The sequence below is a fragment of the Aquila chrysaetos genome, chromosome 7 (assembly GCF_900496995.4).
Source record: "Aquila chrysaetos chrysaetos chromosome 7, bAquChr1.4, whole genome shotgun sequence".
Classification (NCBI taxonomy): Eukaryota; Metazoa; Chordata; class Aves; order Accipitriformes; family Accipitridae; genus Aquila; species Aquila chrysaetos.
The window spans coordinates 1,329,567-1,348,296 of record NC_044010.1 but is presented as its reverse complement, the minus strand read 5'-3'; the positions used below and the strand labels follow the sequence as shown (position 1 = coordinate 1,348,296).

At 43.8% G+C, this 18,730-nt stretch overlaps 1 protein-coding gene and 1 long non-coding RNA gene across 2 annotated transcripts in view; one reads left to right on the top strand and one right to left on the bottom strand.

Annotated features, from left to right (window-relative positions):
* The window catches only part of KPNA1 (karyopherin subunit alpha 1), a 52,718-nt gene extending 37,909 nt beyond the window's left edge, over nucleotides 1-14,809 (bottom strand). The window contains exons 1-2 of the mRNA XM_030020156.2: nucleotides 14,693-14,809; nucleotides 1,992-2,125 (exon numbers count right to left, since the gene is read on the bottom strand). Of these exons, the coding sequence (XP_029876016.1) occupies nucleotides 1,992-2,120 (129 nt within the window). The 5' untranslated portion in view covers nucleotides 2,121-2,125; nucleotides 14,693-14,809. The remainder of the gene's footprint in view (nucleotides 1-1,991; nucleotides 2,126-14,692) is intronic.
* Nucleotides 14,810-14,887: 78 nt separating this feature from the next.
* LOC115343759 lies at nucleotides 14,888-15,793 on the top strand. Its single transcript, XR_003924273.2, has 2 exons — nucleotides 14,888-15,389; nucleotides 15,512-15,793. It is a non-coding gene; the product is annotated as an uncharacterized LOC115343759 (long non-coding RNA).
* The last annotated feature ends 2,937 nt before the right edge of the window (nucleotides 15,794-18,730 follow it).

Genomic DNA, 18,730 nt, shown 5'->3' with positions numbered 1-18,730 from the left:
ATGGGATTGAAATTATACTGGGATGAACAGAATTTGATTGCTACCACTTAGAGAAGGTATTCAGTTTGAGATGTCATGAGGAGAGCTAGAGAGGCTGCAGCTTCTCCCTTTAATCCAGCTGTCTCATTGGAAGAAACATTAGCAATGACAAGATGGCTTTGGGGGTGCTGCTTGGCCTGTCAAGTTCAGGAAGCAAGACTCCAGCATTGAGCCATGTCAGATTTGCACCGCTGCAGACAGGCAAGACAGAGGCCTGACACAGACCTGCTGTTACTCTTCCCTCCAGAGAATATGGGGAGGAAACAGTATGCAAAACTGCTAAGTCTATAGCAACCCTAGGTCAGTGATAGGCATCCTTATGGAATGCTATTCCTTCTAAGCTACTATATGATGTGCCCACTCAAGCTCAAACATGTGCTCAAATACAGCCTTAAACCAAAATTTATACATTGCCAAGTTATGTGAAAATTCAGAGGCCTGAGGTTGTTTTTGTGGGGTTGTTCTGCTACAAAAAAAAAAAAAAAAAAAAACAAAAACAAAAAAAAAACCTCATAACACACACCAAACCCAAACAAACACCAAAAACCAGGGAATTTAAACAAACTTCAATGAGCTATGTGCCGAATACATAAAAGAGAAGTACCTGTAGAAGGTCTGAAATTGTAGAGCTGCAGACTCTGCTTGCAACTCTACTTCTGCTCCACTGTTTGTCCAGTTAAGACTAACAGTTTTCCTTAACAGAAGGAAATACTGCCACACACTTTGTTTAGCGAGCCTGTGGTAATTGGGTCCAAGGGAGGTCAGAGGCACAGATAAGACAGAAAATGACTCACGGTTTTCCTAATTTAGTAACGGCTTTACAAGTAAGACCAACAACAGTCTGCACTACCAGAGGTCTGGAAATGCTACCTGTAGATACCGAGCAAAATCAACAAGTATTGCAATTTCCTCTCAGAAACTCTCCCCTGCCTTTCCTTGAAAGCATCTGGTATTGACACTGTGAAAACAGTATTAAACAGAACAGATTACAAACTTGACCTAACATTCCAAACACAACCATATTACTGTCTTCATTCTAACTCCAAAAACCTCAACATTGATGAAAAAGGCTTTGTTATAACTTTGTTTGAAATCGAACCAATCCCTTAAAGCTTCCAATGAACACAACTAAGAACAAAAGGAAGAACTGTTCAGTGCTACCTGTTTTTATCAGAAGATGGTTTTCATCATGTCTTGTCACTGCTGCCATTTCCTGATTAAACCTGGAGAGCGCCTGCCACTTTACAATGTGAATGAAGTAGTAAGAACTAGCAAGACATGAGCAGGTAGAGAAGCTTAGTTTCCAAGCTTTTTTCTCAACCATTTTGCCTGCAACACATACTAAATCCACTACTCAAGGTACCAGCCTTATGGGCATAAACTTCGTATGAACTTTTGTAAATTCATACATGAACTGAAACTTAAAGACAGAAAACTGAGAAGAATCAGTCAACAAATTATTTCTCCCCTCAAAGAAATCATTACTGCAACTTATAAGGACTTGCTCAGACCTTCTCCTCCTTCTATTCTAGCCACAGTGTTTCCTTCCATTTCACCCCAGCTTGCCACTCTTTGAACAGAGATTATAGCCACCACAACTCAGGTAGCAAGGAAAAGAAAAACCAAAACAAACAAAAAACCATAAACAAAAAACAAAACAGGAGTTCCTCAATCACCTTCAGTGCAAGGTCAGACAGCTTTGTTCAAATCATCTTTAAGCTGCTCCAGCCAATCTTACACTTGAGTGAACGAGAGGCACTCACTCTGAGGTTTTGTAGAGCCTGCAGGAGAGGCAGTAAATTCTGCAAGTGACTCATTTCAGACTGACTATGTATGAATTTGGCAGGGCAGGAACAACTAAGAAAGGGCTTGGGAGAAGCAAAGAGCCAGAGACAGTGTAAGACAAGACTGTTTAAGGACTGATTACAGTTATCACAACTGTAGCACAGTACCTGTTCCTCTCTCTTCTGCTTCCGTAGCTGAAGACCCTCTTCCTCCCGCCTGCGACGCATCTCATCAGGGTTTAGAGATTTGTTCTTGTAGCTCTTCAGTCGGAAATTCTCTTTTCCTGAGGTCGTCATGGTTCCTTTACAATGCGATTAAAAAAGAGAAATCAGAAAATAATTACTCTTCAACAACATAACATTTTATATTGTCTCCATCTCAATCTCTGTAGCCATGCACTTCCAGCCACTGCCCTCCCTATATCCCGTCACCTGACTTCCAGTAACTCAGAAGGTGTAAAGCAAAATTTCACAGAATTGTCACTTCAGTGTGCCAGTTCTTCACATCAGACCAACAATCTTTTATTTTACTCTCAGAGACTGCAAGGCATGAATAAGTTTAATATTTTATTAAGAAAGAACTGAGATCTATAAGGCAGAGTATACAGCCTGGGCTAAAAAGAAAACTGCACTAATAAATCTTAACATTTCTCCACACAGGGAATTAGCCAAACTAATTATATTCCCCTGTCTTCACTCAGAAGTGAAGGGGCCTTTAGCTGCTTTTTAGCTTAATTCACTTTGCAAGTCAGTACAGGGGCTTTTTCGCACTCCAAATCCACATTTTAAGTTAATTCAACACAACCCCGTGTTCCTTCTATTCAGACAAGGCCTCCAAGAAAAATGAAATGGAAAGAGAAATGTTGGGTGAGGATGGTTTAACCACTGAAAATGCTCACTCCTGCAAAGAAAGCAGTGCTATTCTTCCCCTCCTCTCCACCCCCAGCCTCTAATCCTGCCACTGTTTATGCGGAGGGGCCTTTTTTCAGTCTATGATTTCCAAGTACTGTCTGTCTTACGTAACTCAGTGGATCAGCATTTATAGCTACCCATGATGATTTTCACATGTACAATGCTGCACTTTGGAGTTACTTAGGATAAAACAATAGCTATAGAACTGTGTGGAAAGACCACGCACCCCTTAAATCAATGGGCTGTGGATCAGGTCTCTACTCTTAGTGCTCCATTCTGCTGCTACTTCCCTCCTTACATCCCCCCTTTAAATTCAAAAAAGGTTGGGAAACAAATTCTAAACACCTCAGTATTTCCATGCATCTTCATACAGATGCAGAATCTCCAATATGTTGTAAATATCTGCAGCTCTGTAATACAAAATTTAGGAAACTACGTTATATAAAAAGTTACTCTACAGGGCTTTTAAAGGTCTCTTTCAAATGCCCTAACATGTTGTATTAAATATGCTACCTACCTCAGATTCCGTAAGCACAGAATCACCAGGTGATAAATGATCTCCTGTGCGCTTTTTACTTTAAAATGGAGCAACATGAGTGTATACAGACTCTCAACAGCTTAGGTTTCCTATTTAAAATACATCAAATGTATAATCAAGTCTACTTTAACCTCCTCTTCTTTCAGTTAGCATAAGGAGTTTTAAGAGATTTAAAAAAAAAAAAAAGAGGATACCGAAATGTGCTTCTTATTAGAACCCCTTTTTAAGTTGCTGCTACCTGACAATCGTTTATAAGAATTCTGATGATCAGAACTGACTTTCACAGAAGACATTTCGGGTATCACTTCAAGCATTACTGTATTCTGCCAACTGAGATTTAAAAAACTGTTAAGGGACATAAAACTACTGTATTCAAGATCAGTCACAGATTGCACTGAACACACCATAAAAGCCTGAGCATATAGGTAAGTAATTCAGCAGCCTAATTCTGCTGAAAAGGCTCTTCCCGAAATGGCTTTTTTTTTTTTTTAAACAAAGGTCCTACAAAAAGATAAATCTCAGAACATGAGACGTTCCCTACGTCATTCTTAACAGCTTAGAGACCCCTTTCTTCCTGTGTTTAGGTGTCTGAGCTTAAAGTGTTAATGTTTCTTGCAATATGCTTGACAATAACATTTTCTTCCCCTTTTTAGTTTAAGTGACTACTACCTGTATATTAAACATACAAACTATCTGAGGAAGCCCTGGATTTTAACTGTAAAAAGAAATTCAGGCTAACAAATACTCAGAGTACAAAATTTCTTCTGTTTCTAAAACATTTTGAAAGAAATATTTGGTATATTTTAGAATTAGCAGAATGAACTCAAACACCAGATGGACAACCATGAGCTAACAGGACATGCCTAACAGGAAAACAGCTTTGCAGCCACTCTAGTCAATCTGCCCTTCAACATGAACAAACACGGGCATACACAACAGCCCAGATAAGATCTCAGGCCTTCCATGATGTTATTAATAATTCTCCATTTTTCTCTGAAACACATCTTCTCAAACTCACAAAATTATATTTGCCTTTATTTGAGATTTCAGGACTTTGACAGCTCCTGTGATCAATTCACACCTTCACTTTCAATCCCTAAAAGTTCTTCATTTAAAGAAATCCTCGACAGGGAACATCTTCATTTCTTAACACTGGATTTCATCTCATTTCTATTATGTAGCCCCCTCTGTGTGATGTTCCAGTGTTTCTAAACATCAGTGACACCATCCAACTTCACCATCAGCAAGTTTCCTTAGCGTATTCTTCCTTATTGTACTTACTTACCTAGTTTCCCCTCATCCCCTAACTTGCATATTGATTTCTTTCAATTAATTTTGCTTCTGACTTTAAGATAGTAACTTTCACTTTCCTCTCATAGCTGTTAGCCCTCTCCCATTGTACTTTACATCATCATTTCATTTATTGAAAATACAGGCACAGGATTTACTTGAATTCTCTGACTTTACCTGAACCCCTCTACCTAATGGCTTCACAAGAATTATTTATTACACCCTTTATAAGCTTTAGCTGCAACTTTTGGCTACGCTCATTGCTGACTTGCAAGACAGCTCACTTTGCTGACTAACTCCTCCTATTTTCTGAGTAATCTGTACACTTAAAATCTTTTCAAAATAGTGTATTGTGTTTTACCTGAGAATAAAGCCTTCCTACAAATTCCTACCATCAAATGACTGGGAAGACAGTTTCTTCTATTAAAGGTGAAAAAATTAAGCTCCCTTCACCATTGAGAAGTTGCCAATTCAACTAGTAATGAATTCAGCAATTTATTTCATAGTAGTCCCTCACTGGTAGTAAATAAACAAAATCCCAACACATAGCCACATATCCATTTTATATACCTGCCTATCTAACCTGTATAACTATTAAATCCAAAGGTTTTTTCCTAAAAGCAGCTTTTGTAATATCCTCAATATCTCCTAAAATCAATTCTTTCTTCATCATTCTTTTACTGGTTCCCCAACTACTGGTGAAAAATTCAATGACCACATCTAGAATTTCATCGAGCCCCCATCTACTGCTAGCATCTTTAGATGTATTCAGTGTGAGCACACAAATTATTTTTTTAGGACTGAAAATTTAACAATCCTATGTTAGTTGTTACAGTCGTCCAAGGATTGTTTGCTATAAATCTCCTCTTCCATTTTTCAGGATGTAGCCTTTCCCCCAGACTAACCCACAGAGACAAAACAACTTCAAATTGCCTCACTCATCTGCAACAGCTTTGTTGTGGCTTAACTGAAAATCTTTCAATGGCTACTTTAAGTTCACCTGTGGTAATTTCTTCACAGCAAAGAGCAAACCCCAGATCTTCTCTGCACTATCAAAATTAATGCTACTTCTCATGAAAATCTGTGGTGGTTGTCATGGAAATGTTCTACCCATCTTTTCTTCCCTAAAGATAGCACAATATTTTCCACATTTTTTGGATACTCCTGTCTACAGATAAAAACCTCTGGCAACCTGGTGAGGTGTTTTCATAGTGTATTCTTTAGGTTTTTGAGCAGCACCACTAAAACCCCATATGACACTTTCTCTCCTCAGTTTGGCTGCCATGAAAAAATGATTTTTTTAGTAAAATTAAAAACACCAACTATTCCTGAATGTCTGCATTTCCCTAAGGAAATTATGATCCCCAAATTTTTCACTGACCAAGACGAGTATCCTACCAAATGTGGATGTGTTCTAAGCACACATTTCTAGGAGAAAGGAAAAGTACCGCATTTCTCCTTGCTCATCAAGTCGAAGAAATTCAGAGGCACTGGGAAACGCAGAGTCACTTACTGTGATGACCTACCTTGTCCCAAGCTATCATCTAGATAGGAACAAATATGAAGTCCCTGCCTTCTTAAATCAGATATCACTGTTACTAGACTTAAGGGCTTTGCCAGAAGGAATGCCATGTGACTAATACTCTTGGATATTCTACACATCAGAGGTATCCAGATGTAAAAATAAAGGCCTGACAAATCAAGACATGCGTAACGGTATATATAAGCCAGATGACTGAAACTAAGATTACCAACTACACTGCTGATATTGGAGACTGTTAGAGACAAACCTTCCTTCTTTGGAATTAGGGATGGGAATAAGGAAAAAAAAAGTATTTCAGAAGTGTAGACCTGTATGAGAAATTCTACCTTCCAATGGAAATATATCAGAAGATGAAGACTCAAAAATGAAGGCGGACAAGGAGGTTGAAGAGAAAAGGTGTAAGTGATAAAAAAAAGTTATCTTGAAGATCCATGATCCAACAATCTACCAGTCTACATTTCCTAACTAACAGAGCCAAAGACTCACTGGAGGCATACTTGTGAGCTCTAGTGTACCATCAACCTGCTGTCTCTCCTTTAGACTGCTGCCAGAGAGACAGTGAAAAGACACAAGAGGCTCTGTCGGCCCTGAAAGGACAACCCGTGATGGAAATGGCACTGTATAGCTGGAACTCCAAGCACTGAGAGAAGCTGGAGTTATTCAAAGTAAGAAATGGTTCAGCTACGCTACAAAACCCTTACTTCCAAGGAGATTTTTGTTTATTGGCTCTGCCGTAGGACTCTAGACTTCTTAGAGAATTGAAGTTTCCTCACAATCATGCTTCTTGACATCACGCCAAATACCTACAGCACAGCCTGGACAGATGTTTGAGCAATTCACTGAGCTCTGATTACAGGACGCATCATCTTCTGACACTCTTAGTGAGAGACTAGAAAACCTATCCAATTTACAAAACTATCTTGAAAGCAGCACTTGGTCATTCATTACTCTCATTAACACACCCCCTACCAATCCAACATTTTGGCCACAAATGTGTTTGGTTTCTTCCCCATGAAGTGCACATTTTGGGAAGTCCTTCTAATTTGCTTTTTGGCAATTCTAAGGCAACAGGTTCAGGATGCTAACAGAAGTATTTAAATCTTGTGGAAGTAAACTGTCAGCTTTCCTGAAGGTGATAGACAATGAAAGATCTTCATCATAAAACCATTAATAATATAGGGTGTAGAATGATAAAAAATACGACCTGGAATTAATGTTATTTCCCTGGAAAAACTTCTAGAGCAACATCTTACATTTGCCATCATCCTAGAGAGATGAAAACACATCCACCAAGTCTCTACACTGTTGACAGTGTTATCTGAGGGAAGAAATAAAATAAAGAAAATCAGCAGCCTGACTTCTCTCTTCACTGCCACCTCCTGTTGTTTGAAAAACCGGCTCAACCAGATAAACATTTTGGTGAGACCGTATCTGCTTCTTTTGCAAAATTATTTGACAAAGCGTACTGGATTACAGGGGTCTATGGGAATGCCCATCAGTAGAAACACCCATATCACCTAAGGGACAGGGGTGTTACTTTCTAATTTCAAATGTCTTCAGACTCTTTTAAAGCTCAGGACATCTAGAGGAAAGGATATTTAACCGTCTCAAGTACAAAAAGCTATTGTTCAAGCACAACACAGCTGATTTCTAAAACCTTTGCTTAACTTTCTTCTAGCTGTAAAATGGGATTGGGAAGCATGTCCCCACTATGAAATTAACAGTTACAGTATTTGTAAAGACCTGCAAAGTAAGTTCTGCTGATCATATATCAAAACCTAGCACTAACAAGGAAACAAAACGATGATGTGAATTTCATTTTCTGTGGCTTGGGAAAGCTGCAGCAGCAGGCACAAGTGCTATTCACCAGCAGGAATGACAGACTTCAGTTTACGCAGAATAGCAGGGACCCACACTCCCAGGGCAACCCTCACACAAGAACTATGGAGAAAAAACAGAACCACCACCTCCTGCTACCCAAAAGGCCAGAAGATTAAAGGAGCTTCAAATGTAACATAAGAGTCATAGCTAAACATGGAGAGAATACATAGCCTTGAAACAGGGTTCAGACTTTTAGGGACTTTCTGTCAAAAACTGGAAGTAGAAAAGGGGACTTCTTCATGGAATTGCTGCCCATCTCCGTATCTTTCAAATCTGCTTTATTTTGCAGGCATACTAGACCTATTAGGTTTTTTCCATGCCCAGTAGTAGGCCTTAATTCACAATTGTTTCTGTTCTAGCACCTTTATAAACCTGTGAAATAGCAAACCAAGTACTAATCCAACTAATCTGTAGCAACTTTGGCATGTTCTAGTTCTAGGTCACTTGGCAAGTTGGACTGGTACTTGCTTAAAAATGAGAACAATCTTAAAACTTAAGACAATTAATGCATGGCTTGAAAAGACAGACAGTTTTGCACATTATGGAACATCATATTACAAGATGAATTAAAAACCTCAATATTGACTGTTGCTCAAAAGCAAAAAAAAAAAAAAAAAAAGGAGAAAAGAAAATAGACTGCGTTATCTGAACAATGTTGAGGACACCTGATGTCAAGTTTGTAGGGATGTCACATTTCAACAATGTGACCTCCTCATCTTCCACAAAAGAAAAAAGGGCTGAAAAGGTGGTTAAAAAGAAAAAAAAATAAACCACCACCATATCAAAGGTATTTCTACAAAATTACTAATCTTGAAGGGTCAATTGAGTACACCCGCAGGTAACATTCGGAAAGATCTTCTGTGCTTACACAAAGTAGTTTTTTTTAAGAGACATGCCTAAAATCAGGCCAACACCAGCTTGTCAGGCCCCTGACGTTCCTTTTTTACACTTTTTTACACACACAGAAAGAAACAAAACAAAAAGTCAATTGCAGCAAAAAGAACACCAACAGAAATAGAATTACTTGACACTTGGTGCTGTCTCAAACTGAGATGAAACATCAGCCTGTACTACTAATTAAGCACACTGACAGCCACACAACTGGGCACTTAAATCAATTTTTAAAAGTTAAAGGATTATGCTTTTTTTTTCCTTTTTTTTTTTTTTTCTTGGAAGAAACACCACTGAAGAGATGAAGTAGTAATGCATTTACAAGGTTTATTGGAGAACAGTTTTACCCAGGGGGGGTGGGGGAGGTGTGTGACAATAAAAGATTATACACAGTATATCTAGCACTTCACTATACCTTTACTATCACAAGGATATTTCCAAGATTATTTGATTTCAATTTTTTAAAGGTACATTTTGACTTAACGAGGGCAACAGATACAGCTTTCAAAGTTCCAAAAAGCTTTTAACTTGAGCAAAAGGGCAAAAAACCTGACTCTCAAAAGCCAGGTCAATTTAAAAGGAAAACATCTTCAAATTTAACTGAGCCTTTCTGATTTGAGCTGCAAACACAAAATTCCTTTACTGCGTTCAAAGTCATTGCAGTGCAATAAATCTGTTTCAATGAAAAAACCTAACCCTGATTTCTATAATCCCACAGTCCACAATCAACCTGAAACCAAAAAGTTCCCACAAGTCATAAAACAAAGCACCTAGTGATGGGGAATTAAACTTTTCAGCTGCACATGATTATATTAACATTGAAAAAAATAACCTCACGTTAACTTGCCCATCTACACAAAATAACAGAAGTAATTATTCCTGTGTGCCAAACTAAAACATAAGCTGTTTTTCTTTTACAGCAGAGATTCATTTCTATTTTGATTAAGGTTACAGCACACCTTCCCTGCACTTACAGAATGAGCTGAGCCACAATATATTTTCTGTAAGGTCATACCTAAAAACCAGACCATTTGAAAAACAACAGTCATCTCTATCACTTGATAGTCATCATCTTCATTTGACAGCCATCATCTGTCAGAAGAAAAATCATCCTAACATTTCTAACATCCCAACACATCCTAAACATTCTTTACAAGAGAACAAGACTGCACCTTTCAGCATTTCATATCATGAAAATATGAAATCTCAGGCACTTTAAAACAAATTAGGTTAAAAATAAACTAAATTATTAATTAAGTTGACTGTGTAGTTTCAAGCAACTTTTGTTTGGGTTCATGAATATCAGAAGGCACTGAAACCAAACCAACCTCATGCTTCCCCTGTTGACAAATTTGCCTTCAACAAATTTATTGGTTCCTGTGACTCAGCATTATGGAAGATGTGTGCAAAAGTACAAAATAACAGTAAGTCAAAATTCTACTGATTTCATACTAGCTTTGGACATCAGCAACCAAAAGAGTCACATAATACTGATGTATCAGCCACATCAAGCCGAAACCCAAAGGAACTTTAAGGCTTGAAGATGCTCATTCTGCCTCCCTCATCCCATTTACACCTAGCACCCCTCCTATCAAAAGCTCTCGAATCCAACACACAGCACATTCACAAAGACATCTCTTTTCCTTTCTGATCATTTCTCAATACAAAAAAAAAGGTAGAACGAGAACACATAGACAGTTAAAGAGGTGATCATGTGGAAGCTACACAAAGGAGTCCTGCATCTTTAAGAGGCAATCTCATCCCCCTTCAGACAAGAAACACATCACAACAGTCTAATACTAATAACATTATTATCTGACTTTACTTAAAGGTAAGCTGTGGTTTGTGCGCCACCAAAAGGTGCTTGTTTGCCAAAATGACATTTTCATGTATCAACAGGTGAATTTGCTTACAAGTATAACCTTAGCACTAGATTTGGTAGGCTTACAATGCCTTGTTTGGATATAAATACATTCAGGATGTTTAGCCACAGGATATTTCTTTCTGAAATCAGCATATCGCTTATGTATAATCTCAACTTTATGCCCAGACTGTAATAAAATAAAATAAAATAAATAAAGATCTGTGTGTGTCAAACTGGTTAGTTTCTCACAGAACATATGAATCCTCCTGCTGAGCCTGGCAAGCATTCTGAACTACCAAATAAAAATAGAAAAAGAGAAAATAATTACTCTAGATCATAAGGAAGCTTTCAGCAACTGGTGACTAGCTAAATCTTAAGTCTTACAGCACACTCACCCTCTATATACACCCAGGAACGCAGTCGTATTTCTTTCAATTCTAATGCTTTTAGCTTCTGCCTCCTCATGACACTAAGCATTAATTATGTTTCAAGAAAGTATTCACTTTATACCAATTTAAAATTTCTTTTATGTCACTGAACTCCATTTACTCCTGTCTTACATGAATGGATCAACAGAAGTGACAACGCAACGTCCAATCTATCATTACTTCCTACCACTTTTTCATACCCTCCCCTACCACTAATACCCTTCTTAAACCAATTCTGGTGAAAGGAAATTTACTGACGGTCACCCACCTTAGACTACCTCTACTTTTTATCCTCAAAGTGAGTTATTAAGCCTGCACAACATTTAATGCAGTTCAAGATATTCATGAGGTGGCATAATATAATTTCCAGTCCTACTGTTCTACAGATTTTATATTTAGCAGAGGTTTTCGCCGAGTGTTTCATTTAAAATTACCTTTGCTGTTCTTCCAGAGTTCCTCTACCTTCTTCAAAATAATTTAAAAGTACTGATATTTCTACAGGCCTTGCATCCTACTGCTGGCATTCTGTATCTTGAAAACCCCACATTCATTCTTGGAAATAACATAGAGCAGTTTAATCCATTACTTGCTTGACAGACTTCAAAAACCATAGCAGACTAAGGATGCATTTTTCTTCGGAGCAGAAAAAAACTAACTTGCTCTCATATCACTGTCCCTTATCTCTGCAATTTACATCAGCATTTTTTTCACTAGTATTATTATATTATTTAAACACACTTGTTCTCTGAAAAAAAGAGGTGGTCTGGCGTTTCTAACTTGTTGTTTGTCCATTACATCATTCCAGAACCTCCTGTTTAGCTATTTCAGCCACTCACAACATTTCATCAAGTGAGTAATTCCTTTAATGCCTTTTATTTTTCTTGACTTGCTCAAGCCTACTAGGCTCCCTCACACCCCTATTCCCTTTGGCCTTCAGAAGTATTTAAACGAATCCATTAAACTTAGCTATTTGCTGCTGCTCTTCTATTACCCCTTATGTTTCCAATTTACATTAAAACCCCAACCCTAATTCACATCACTTTTTTTCTCCTTTTTTATCTGCTATATTTTATGCCTCTTGACACAGACTTGATTTCCATTTTTCTGGAGGGCATACAGCCATTAACCTCTCACCTCTTGCCACAAATTTATGTTTTCTAACCTAGCAACTCCTTTACTGTTGCCTTTAAAGGTACAGTTTCCTTTTGTGTTCTTAAGGATATGAGTTAAGCCCCCCATTTGCCCCTCCAGGACTTGTAAAACACTTCAGAAGAAAACTACTGCAGTCCTGTGGAGAGCCAAACAGAAAGATAATCAAAGCAAGTCTGCCAGATATAGGACAGTCTAAAACAAAATGTACCGTTCTGTTCACTTTAGCTTATTCAAAGGAAGGGAAAAAAAGAAAAAAAAAAAAAAAAGAAAAGAGCACTGTATTGAAACACTGAAGTTGAAATAAGACTATCAAACAATCTGGTTAAATAAACATTTACACTTAAGAGTCTCTATAAAGAACCTTTTCAGAAACTGCTACAACTTCTGACTGTAGTACTTCTAGTTCTCATAGTGTCTTTGGTCAGTGCTGCTGACAGGGGCTGTTGCTGCCTTTCCCTTTCTAAATGGACTAAACTGTAACTTCTCCAGAAACCAGCACTCAGCTGAATATACAAGACCACATAAGCAAGCCAGCTCTGGAGACATCAATACAGAGAACATTGGGGAAAAAAAAAAAAGAAAAAAAATCAACAGATGGCACAGTGACAGCAAAAGGTAAACATCCTGGTACAGTGTTAGAATTAGAGATAGGATGTAACAAAGACTCTCTTCAGAAGTTTGGGGTGGGAATCCCAAGCTCCCAAAACAGCCATGTTTCTTGGAAGTGAAGCATCACTGCACCTGTTTGAAAGATTATGACAAAGGAACCCATTCTGCGAAAAACCTCTACCATGTCATCTTACGTTACCATGCCTCAAGCTACTCTTCGTTTTCCCTGTGCCTATGGGTACGTCTAAAGGGTAATTAAAAGGTGCAACCACAGTTCAAGTAGAAACAAACTTGTTTTGAATGAGCTAGTTCACGTGTCAACGCACGTGGTAATGTTGCAGGGAGAACAACATAATGAAGTTACAACAAAAACAAGGACAGATACCCCAAAGATTACTTTGATTCAAACTATGAATTTACACAGTGTTCTATTAACTATTCTATTCTAACTATTAATTGCCACAGGTATGTAAAAAATAGCTTTAAAATAACTAGTTTCTAGGGATAAAGTTGCAATCCCATTTCCGGATAGCTCACAGATATATCCCAACTTTGTTAAGTCTTTCATTACCACGCTCAGAGCAGAAAATAGGCCAGCAAACAAAAAAAATCCAGAGAAACGGCAGCTTGAATAAAGGATAAAGAGACTATTAAACACAACCATTCAGCACCATTTGGGAATTCTGCAGAAACAGCAGCCCAGTATTTTCACAGCTCATGACATATCTTTTCAGCCCAGAGTTTCAGTTTTCATGAAACGCCCTCAAGAGGCAAAGCTTAAAAATCATCATTACGTGTCCTCTTGCCCGAGCAATACAAATCTAAAGATTATGAATGGGACGCGTTTCTGCTGGTTCTAAGGTCTCCGGAGACGTGACAGGTGGAAACGGCCACCACGGCTCCAGAGAAAGCACAAACCCTTCATCCCATATAGGTAGTCAAAGAGATAATAACGCTGGGGTAACGTCAGTCTGCAGGGAGAAGGGATAGCTTTGGTAAAATCAACTAAGACCACAAGGAAGGTGGAAAAAAAAAAAAAAAAAAACCCAAAAAAACCCACAGAAACCCGCCCAAGCTTGGAAGACCCAGGAGAACGTTCCCCTTCCCCTCCCCGCGGAGCTGAGGCGCTGCCTCTCCTCACACACACACACACCCCCGTCCCCCTCGGGAGGACCCCACGGCCGGTCCCACGGGCGCTCAGCAGCACCGGAGAAAACCCGTTCTTTACGGCACGCTGTTACCCCGTCTCCCCGCAGCCACCCCGCCGATTTCTAAAACCGGAGCCGCCTCACCGGCACAAATCCTTACCCCGCCCCCCCGACCCACACCGGGGTTCCCGGGGCAGAACCGAACCGGACCGGACCCCCCCCCCCCCCCGCCCTTCCCCTCCCGCTTCCCCCGGCGGGAAACGACCGGCCCCGGCCCACGCGCGCGGCTCCCGCCGCGCCGGCCGGCCCCGCCCCGCCCCGCCCGCGCGGCCCCCGCCTGTTGCACGCGCGCAAACCGGGGACGGAGAGGAAAGGGGCGGGGGGGGGGGGGGGGGGGGAGAACGAAAGAGAGAGACAAGGGCTCCCGCGGCCGTCGGTACCCCCAGCCCGGGCCGAGGCGTCCCCCACCGACCCCACGCAGGGACCCCGTTCCTCCTCCCGCGCCCGGCCCGGCCCCGCTCACCGCCCGGCTGCCGTTATTCCCCCTCTCCTCTCCGCCCGCCCTCCCGCCGCCACTCTCCCGAGGCTCTCCCCCCGCTCCCTCCCTCCGTACCTGCTACCGGCGCGGCCCGGCCCGGCCCGGCCCGGTCCCGCGCTGTCTCCTCTCAGGCCCGAGGCGCGCGAGCGCCGCTCCCTCCCTCCCTCCCTCTCCGCCTGCCTGCTCCAGCGCTGACTGGCGACGGCAGCGCGCATGCGCCCCCCCCCTCCCAGCCAGCCGCGTAGCTTCCGGGCCTCACCGCGGCACCCTCTGGGAAGAGGAGAGCCCTTTCCGGCGAACCCCTCTCCGCCCGCCCCAGTCCCGGCGAGGCAAGGAGGCGAACCCAGCCGGTGGCGACGGCGTCCGCTCGCCCTTCTCGCAGTCAGCGGCTCCTTCCTGCGGACGGTGACACCCGGTGGGCGGCGTCCCGGATGAAGACTACGACTCCCGGCATGCATCGCGCGTCCGGCGCACCCGCAGACGGGGCGCTCCCTCTGCCGCGGGGCATGCCGGGAGTTGTAGTGAGGCTGGGAGGCGCCGCCGCAGAGCGGGAAGGTCGCGGGGGGGGGGGCGGGAAGAAGGCACCGCCCCTCCCCGCCTGAGGGGCGGCGGGCGGGTCGTAGACCCGGAGCGGGAGGCGATGGCGACCGGCCGGCTGCCTCCCTCAGGCCGTGGCGCAGCGACCGCCAGCGGCAGGGCGGTGGTGTTAGGCCGCCGGCCGTCACCTGCCGCCTGTCAGCGCTGCCTCAAGGGAACTTCGTGACAGGCAGCGGTAAAAGGGACAGGGACCCCCCCCCCCCCCCCCGTCACTCCCCCACAGGAGGGGGATTTTATAGCCCGGGATAACCTAACGAGCTGATATTTCCGCTTTAATTAACGCTTCCTGCCGTGCAGGTTAACGTAGCGGCGGCCCCGGTGTCACCGCAGACCACGCGGCCGCACGCCAAGCGCCGGCGTCGAGGAGCGGAGCCGTTTCGAAGCCGTTATTTCGCGCCTGTGGCGGGAGAGGCGCGGCGGTGGCCGCGGAGCCGGCACGGAAAGCCGCAACAGCCGCCAGTCGCCCGTGGCGTACGTTGAGACAGATAACGTGGCGTTAGGTTGCGTGACCGAAGATGAGAGAAATTTTATGTAGGTTATATACTAAAAAAAAAAAAAAAAAAAAGATCCCAAACCTAACTATACTGATCATTAAGGAGGTTATGTTCTAAAAGCTCATCTGCGCACCGGGAGACGGCAGCGGGGGGACACCCCAAAGCGCACCCTGCCGGGGTGCTCCCAGGCCCACCCCAGGAGCCATCGGCCCGTCTCCAGGAGCACAGGGGCACGACGGCAGGCGGGAACCCGAAATAAGAAAGGGACACCCTGCCAGGGCTGTCCCGGCCCCAGAGCACCTCTAGGGCTGGGGGGGTCACTGCGTTCAGGGGACACACGATGGGACGCAGGGGCAGAGCGTTTGGGCATTGCACGGGACTCTCTAGGGGAAGACCCAAGGGCAGGGTTTGGGTGATTTGTGGGGGATCAGGTGTGGGAGAACGGAGGGATACGGGAATAAAAAGGGCCGGTTGCGTCTCAGTGGTTTGTGATGGTTTGGCCGTGCCCCGCGCCTGATCAGCGCAGCCCGTCCCGTCTTCTCGTTAACCTCCTTTCGCGCTTTGCCCCGGGCGAGGGACTCTCGTTACCCCGTGCGGGGGGTCTGGGGGGGTCTGGGTGCCAGCGGCTGGGACCGGTGCCCGCGGGGCAGCCCCTGGCGTGGGCGCAGGCAGGCGGGCGAGCGCGTGAGCGGCAGCGAGGGTGCAGCTGGGCCAGCCGGCGCGGGGGCCTGGGGGAGAGGAGAAGAGGCTGGGGGACCTGGGGGTCCCTGGGGGTGAGACCACCACAGGGGAGCTGGCTATGGGGGACCAGGGGGACTGAGAGACTGGGATTGAGGGGCAGCTGCTGGCCACTGCCTGAGCCCAGCTGCTAGAGCGACCCATGCCGTAAATACGTGTGTGAGTGTGTATATATATATATATATATGCACATATGCTCACTAGCACACCTCCATCCAGCTCAGCCAGAGGAGGGGGTGGGATGACGTCACTGGCACTGTGTTCATGTGAGTGTTCTGTGTGGCTCGCCATGTAATCTGTGTGGCTGTCTGTGTATATGTGTACATATGTGGTGTATACGTGTATTTGTGCACAAGCTCAGCCTGGCTGCTGCTTGGACCTGGGGACATGGAGCTGCGGCAGCTTCACCTCTCTCAGGCTATCAGATCTGGCCCAATTTTCCCATGTCAATAGATATGTATATTTGTATACATATCATATGTATACATATACATATATGAAATACATATCATATACATAAGTATATTTCATAGGGCTTCTATATGGCACAGCATTTCTTCCCATAGAATTGAGATAAGAGAGATTAAAGCAGACAGGCAACAGCTTTCTCCCAAAGCATTTGCACCCAAAAATAAATACCAGTTACACTTTTCTTTCAGAGATTTCATGTTTCTCGCACCCTACCAGTAAGCACATCTGTACTGCAGCAGAAGGTCTGGTTACAGTATTAGTTGGCATTCCTGAGATACCTTGAATCAAATTAGCGCAGGTCAGGGCGGCAGCAGAGATCTGCAAGTTCTCCTCTTCTTGCTGAGAGTCTGGTTTCAGGTGCGGCTGAGCTCATACAATGGTCTGCTGCAGGTACAAGGATGAATTCCTGTTTCCCGTCACCTTCGCTCTTCTGCTCCCTTCTCTCCACCACATGCTCATTTTCAGGGATGGTGAACTACATTCATTCTGCGCATCTTGTGATACCCTGCCCTAAAAGGCCACCACAGATGATGCCTTCCTGCAGTACAGCTATCACTTGCAGGGAAGGATTTGCAAAACTTGGCAGCTTGTGTTACGTGAGGCTGTGAGGCAGAGTACCGAACAGAGTGAGGCAGACCCAGGGCAGGCTCTCTGGGTCTGCATGATCACTGGGCAACACATGGAAGCAGTAAAAAGTGCCACCAGAGTTCAGACTGTCTGGAAACACAGAGATCTAAAACCAGGCTGACATCAGGTGCTGGTAAAATTAAGACGGAAGGTAGCTTCATTTCTGACAACAGCTACTTCTGAAGCCCAAGTATTTTAGTAATCTGGGTTAATTCAGCGGGAGGGACTTTACTCCTAAACCAGTAATACAGAATTTTGAGAAGCATTTTTCACTTCGTATGAAAGTGAGGCACGCAAGCAGCATGTTTTTAAAAGTCTAAAAAGACGATGACAACATTGAAGGCTGAAGAATGACCCTGAACTGGGGGGGTGAAGGGTGGAAGTGGATTGGGGTAAACAGATCAGCAATCATGTTGTGATTGGGTGAAATTCAGGTTTAGGCATATCACCACCGGCCCCTGTTTTCCCCAGTGCAATGGGATGATAGAAAATGGTATCACGATAATACAGCCCTTTCTAAAAAAGGCCACAAAGCCAGACTGCTAACCATATTTAGCACTACTAAATTACAATTGGCACCAGCAAGCCTTGGTTGTCACCTACTGACATTTTGTTCAGCCCTAAAAATGAAAACACAGTTGCCTGCACTGTTTCAAACGATGAGAGTCACTGGGGGCTCGCAGATAGGGAAAAAGATAAGGCAAAGCAACAAGTTCGTCACGACTTAGGATCTCAGAGCCACCACCACCACGGCCAAAAGATGTTGTTCTGTGTTTCTGAGGTGGTGAAAAGTGGTCGCGGGTGAGCACCCACCGGGGAGAAGCAGCGCCTGCCCCGTCCGCACCCTTGAACCTCACTGACGTGTAGTAGTACCCTATGTCTGCACTCATCACGAGTATGAAATGCTCACCACGGAACTCACGAAACTCGCCATGAATCTCACCACGAAATGCTTTAATTTAATGCTTTTAACCACCCTGACGGTCGCTTCCCCGGGTTTGGCTGACTAAGGGTGACGCTGGGAGCTGCACCCTTCGGGCTTCGTCCCGGTGCGCGGCGGGACCCTTTCCCTGTGCAGCGGAGGGGCTGGAGCTGGGGAGTCTCCCGGGGGTCCCCGGGAGGCGGGGGGGCAGATCTGCCCGGCTGCTCAGCTCTGCGCCGTTCCCGCTCTCTTTCTGCGCACCCC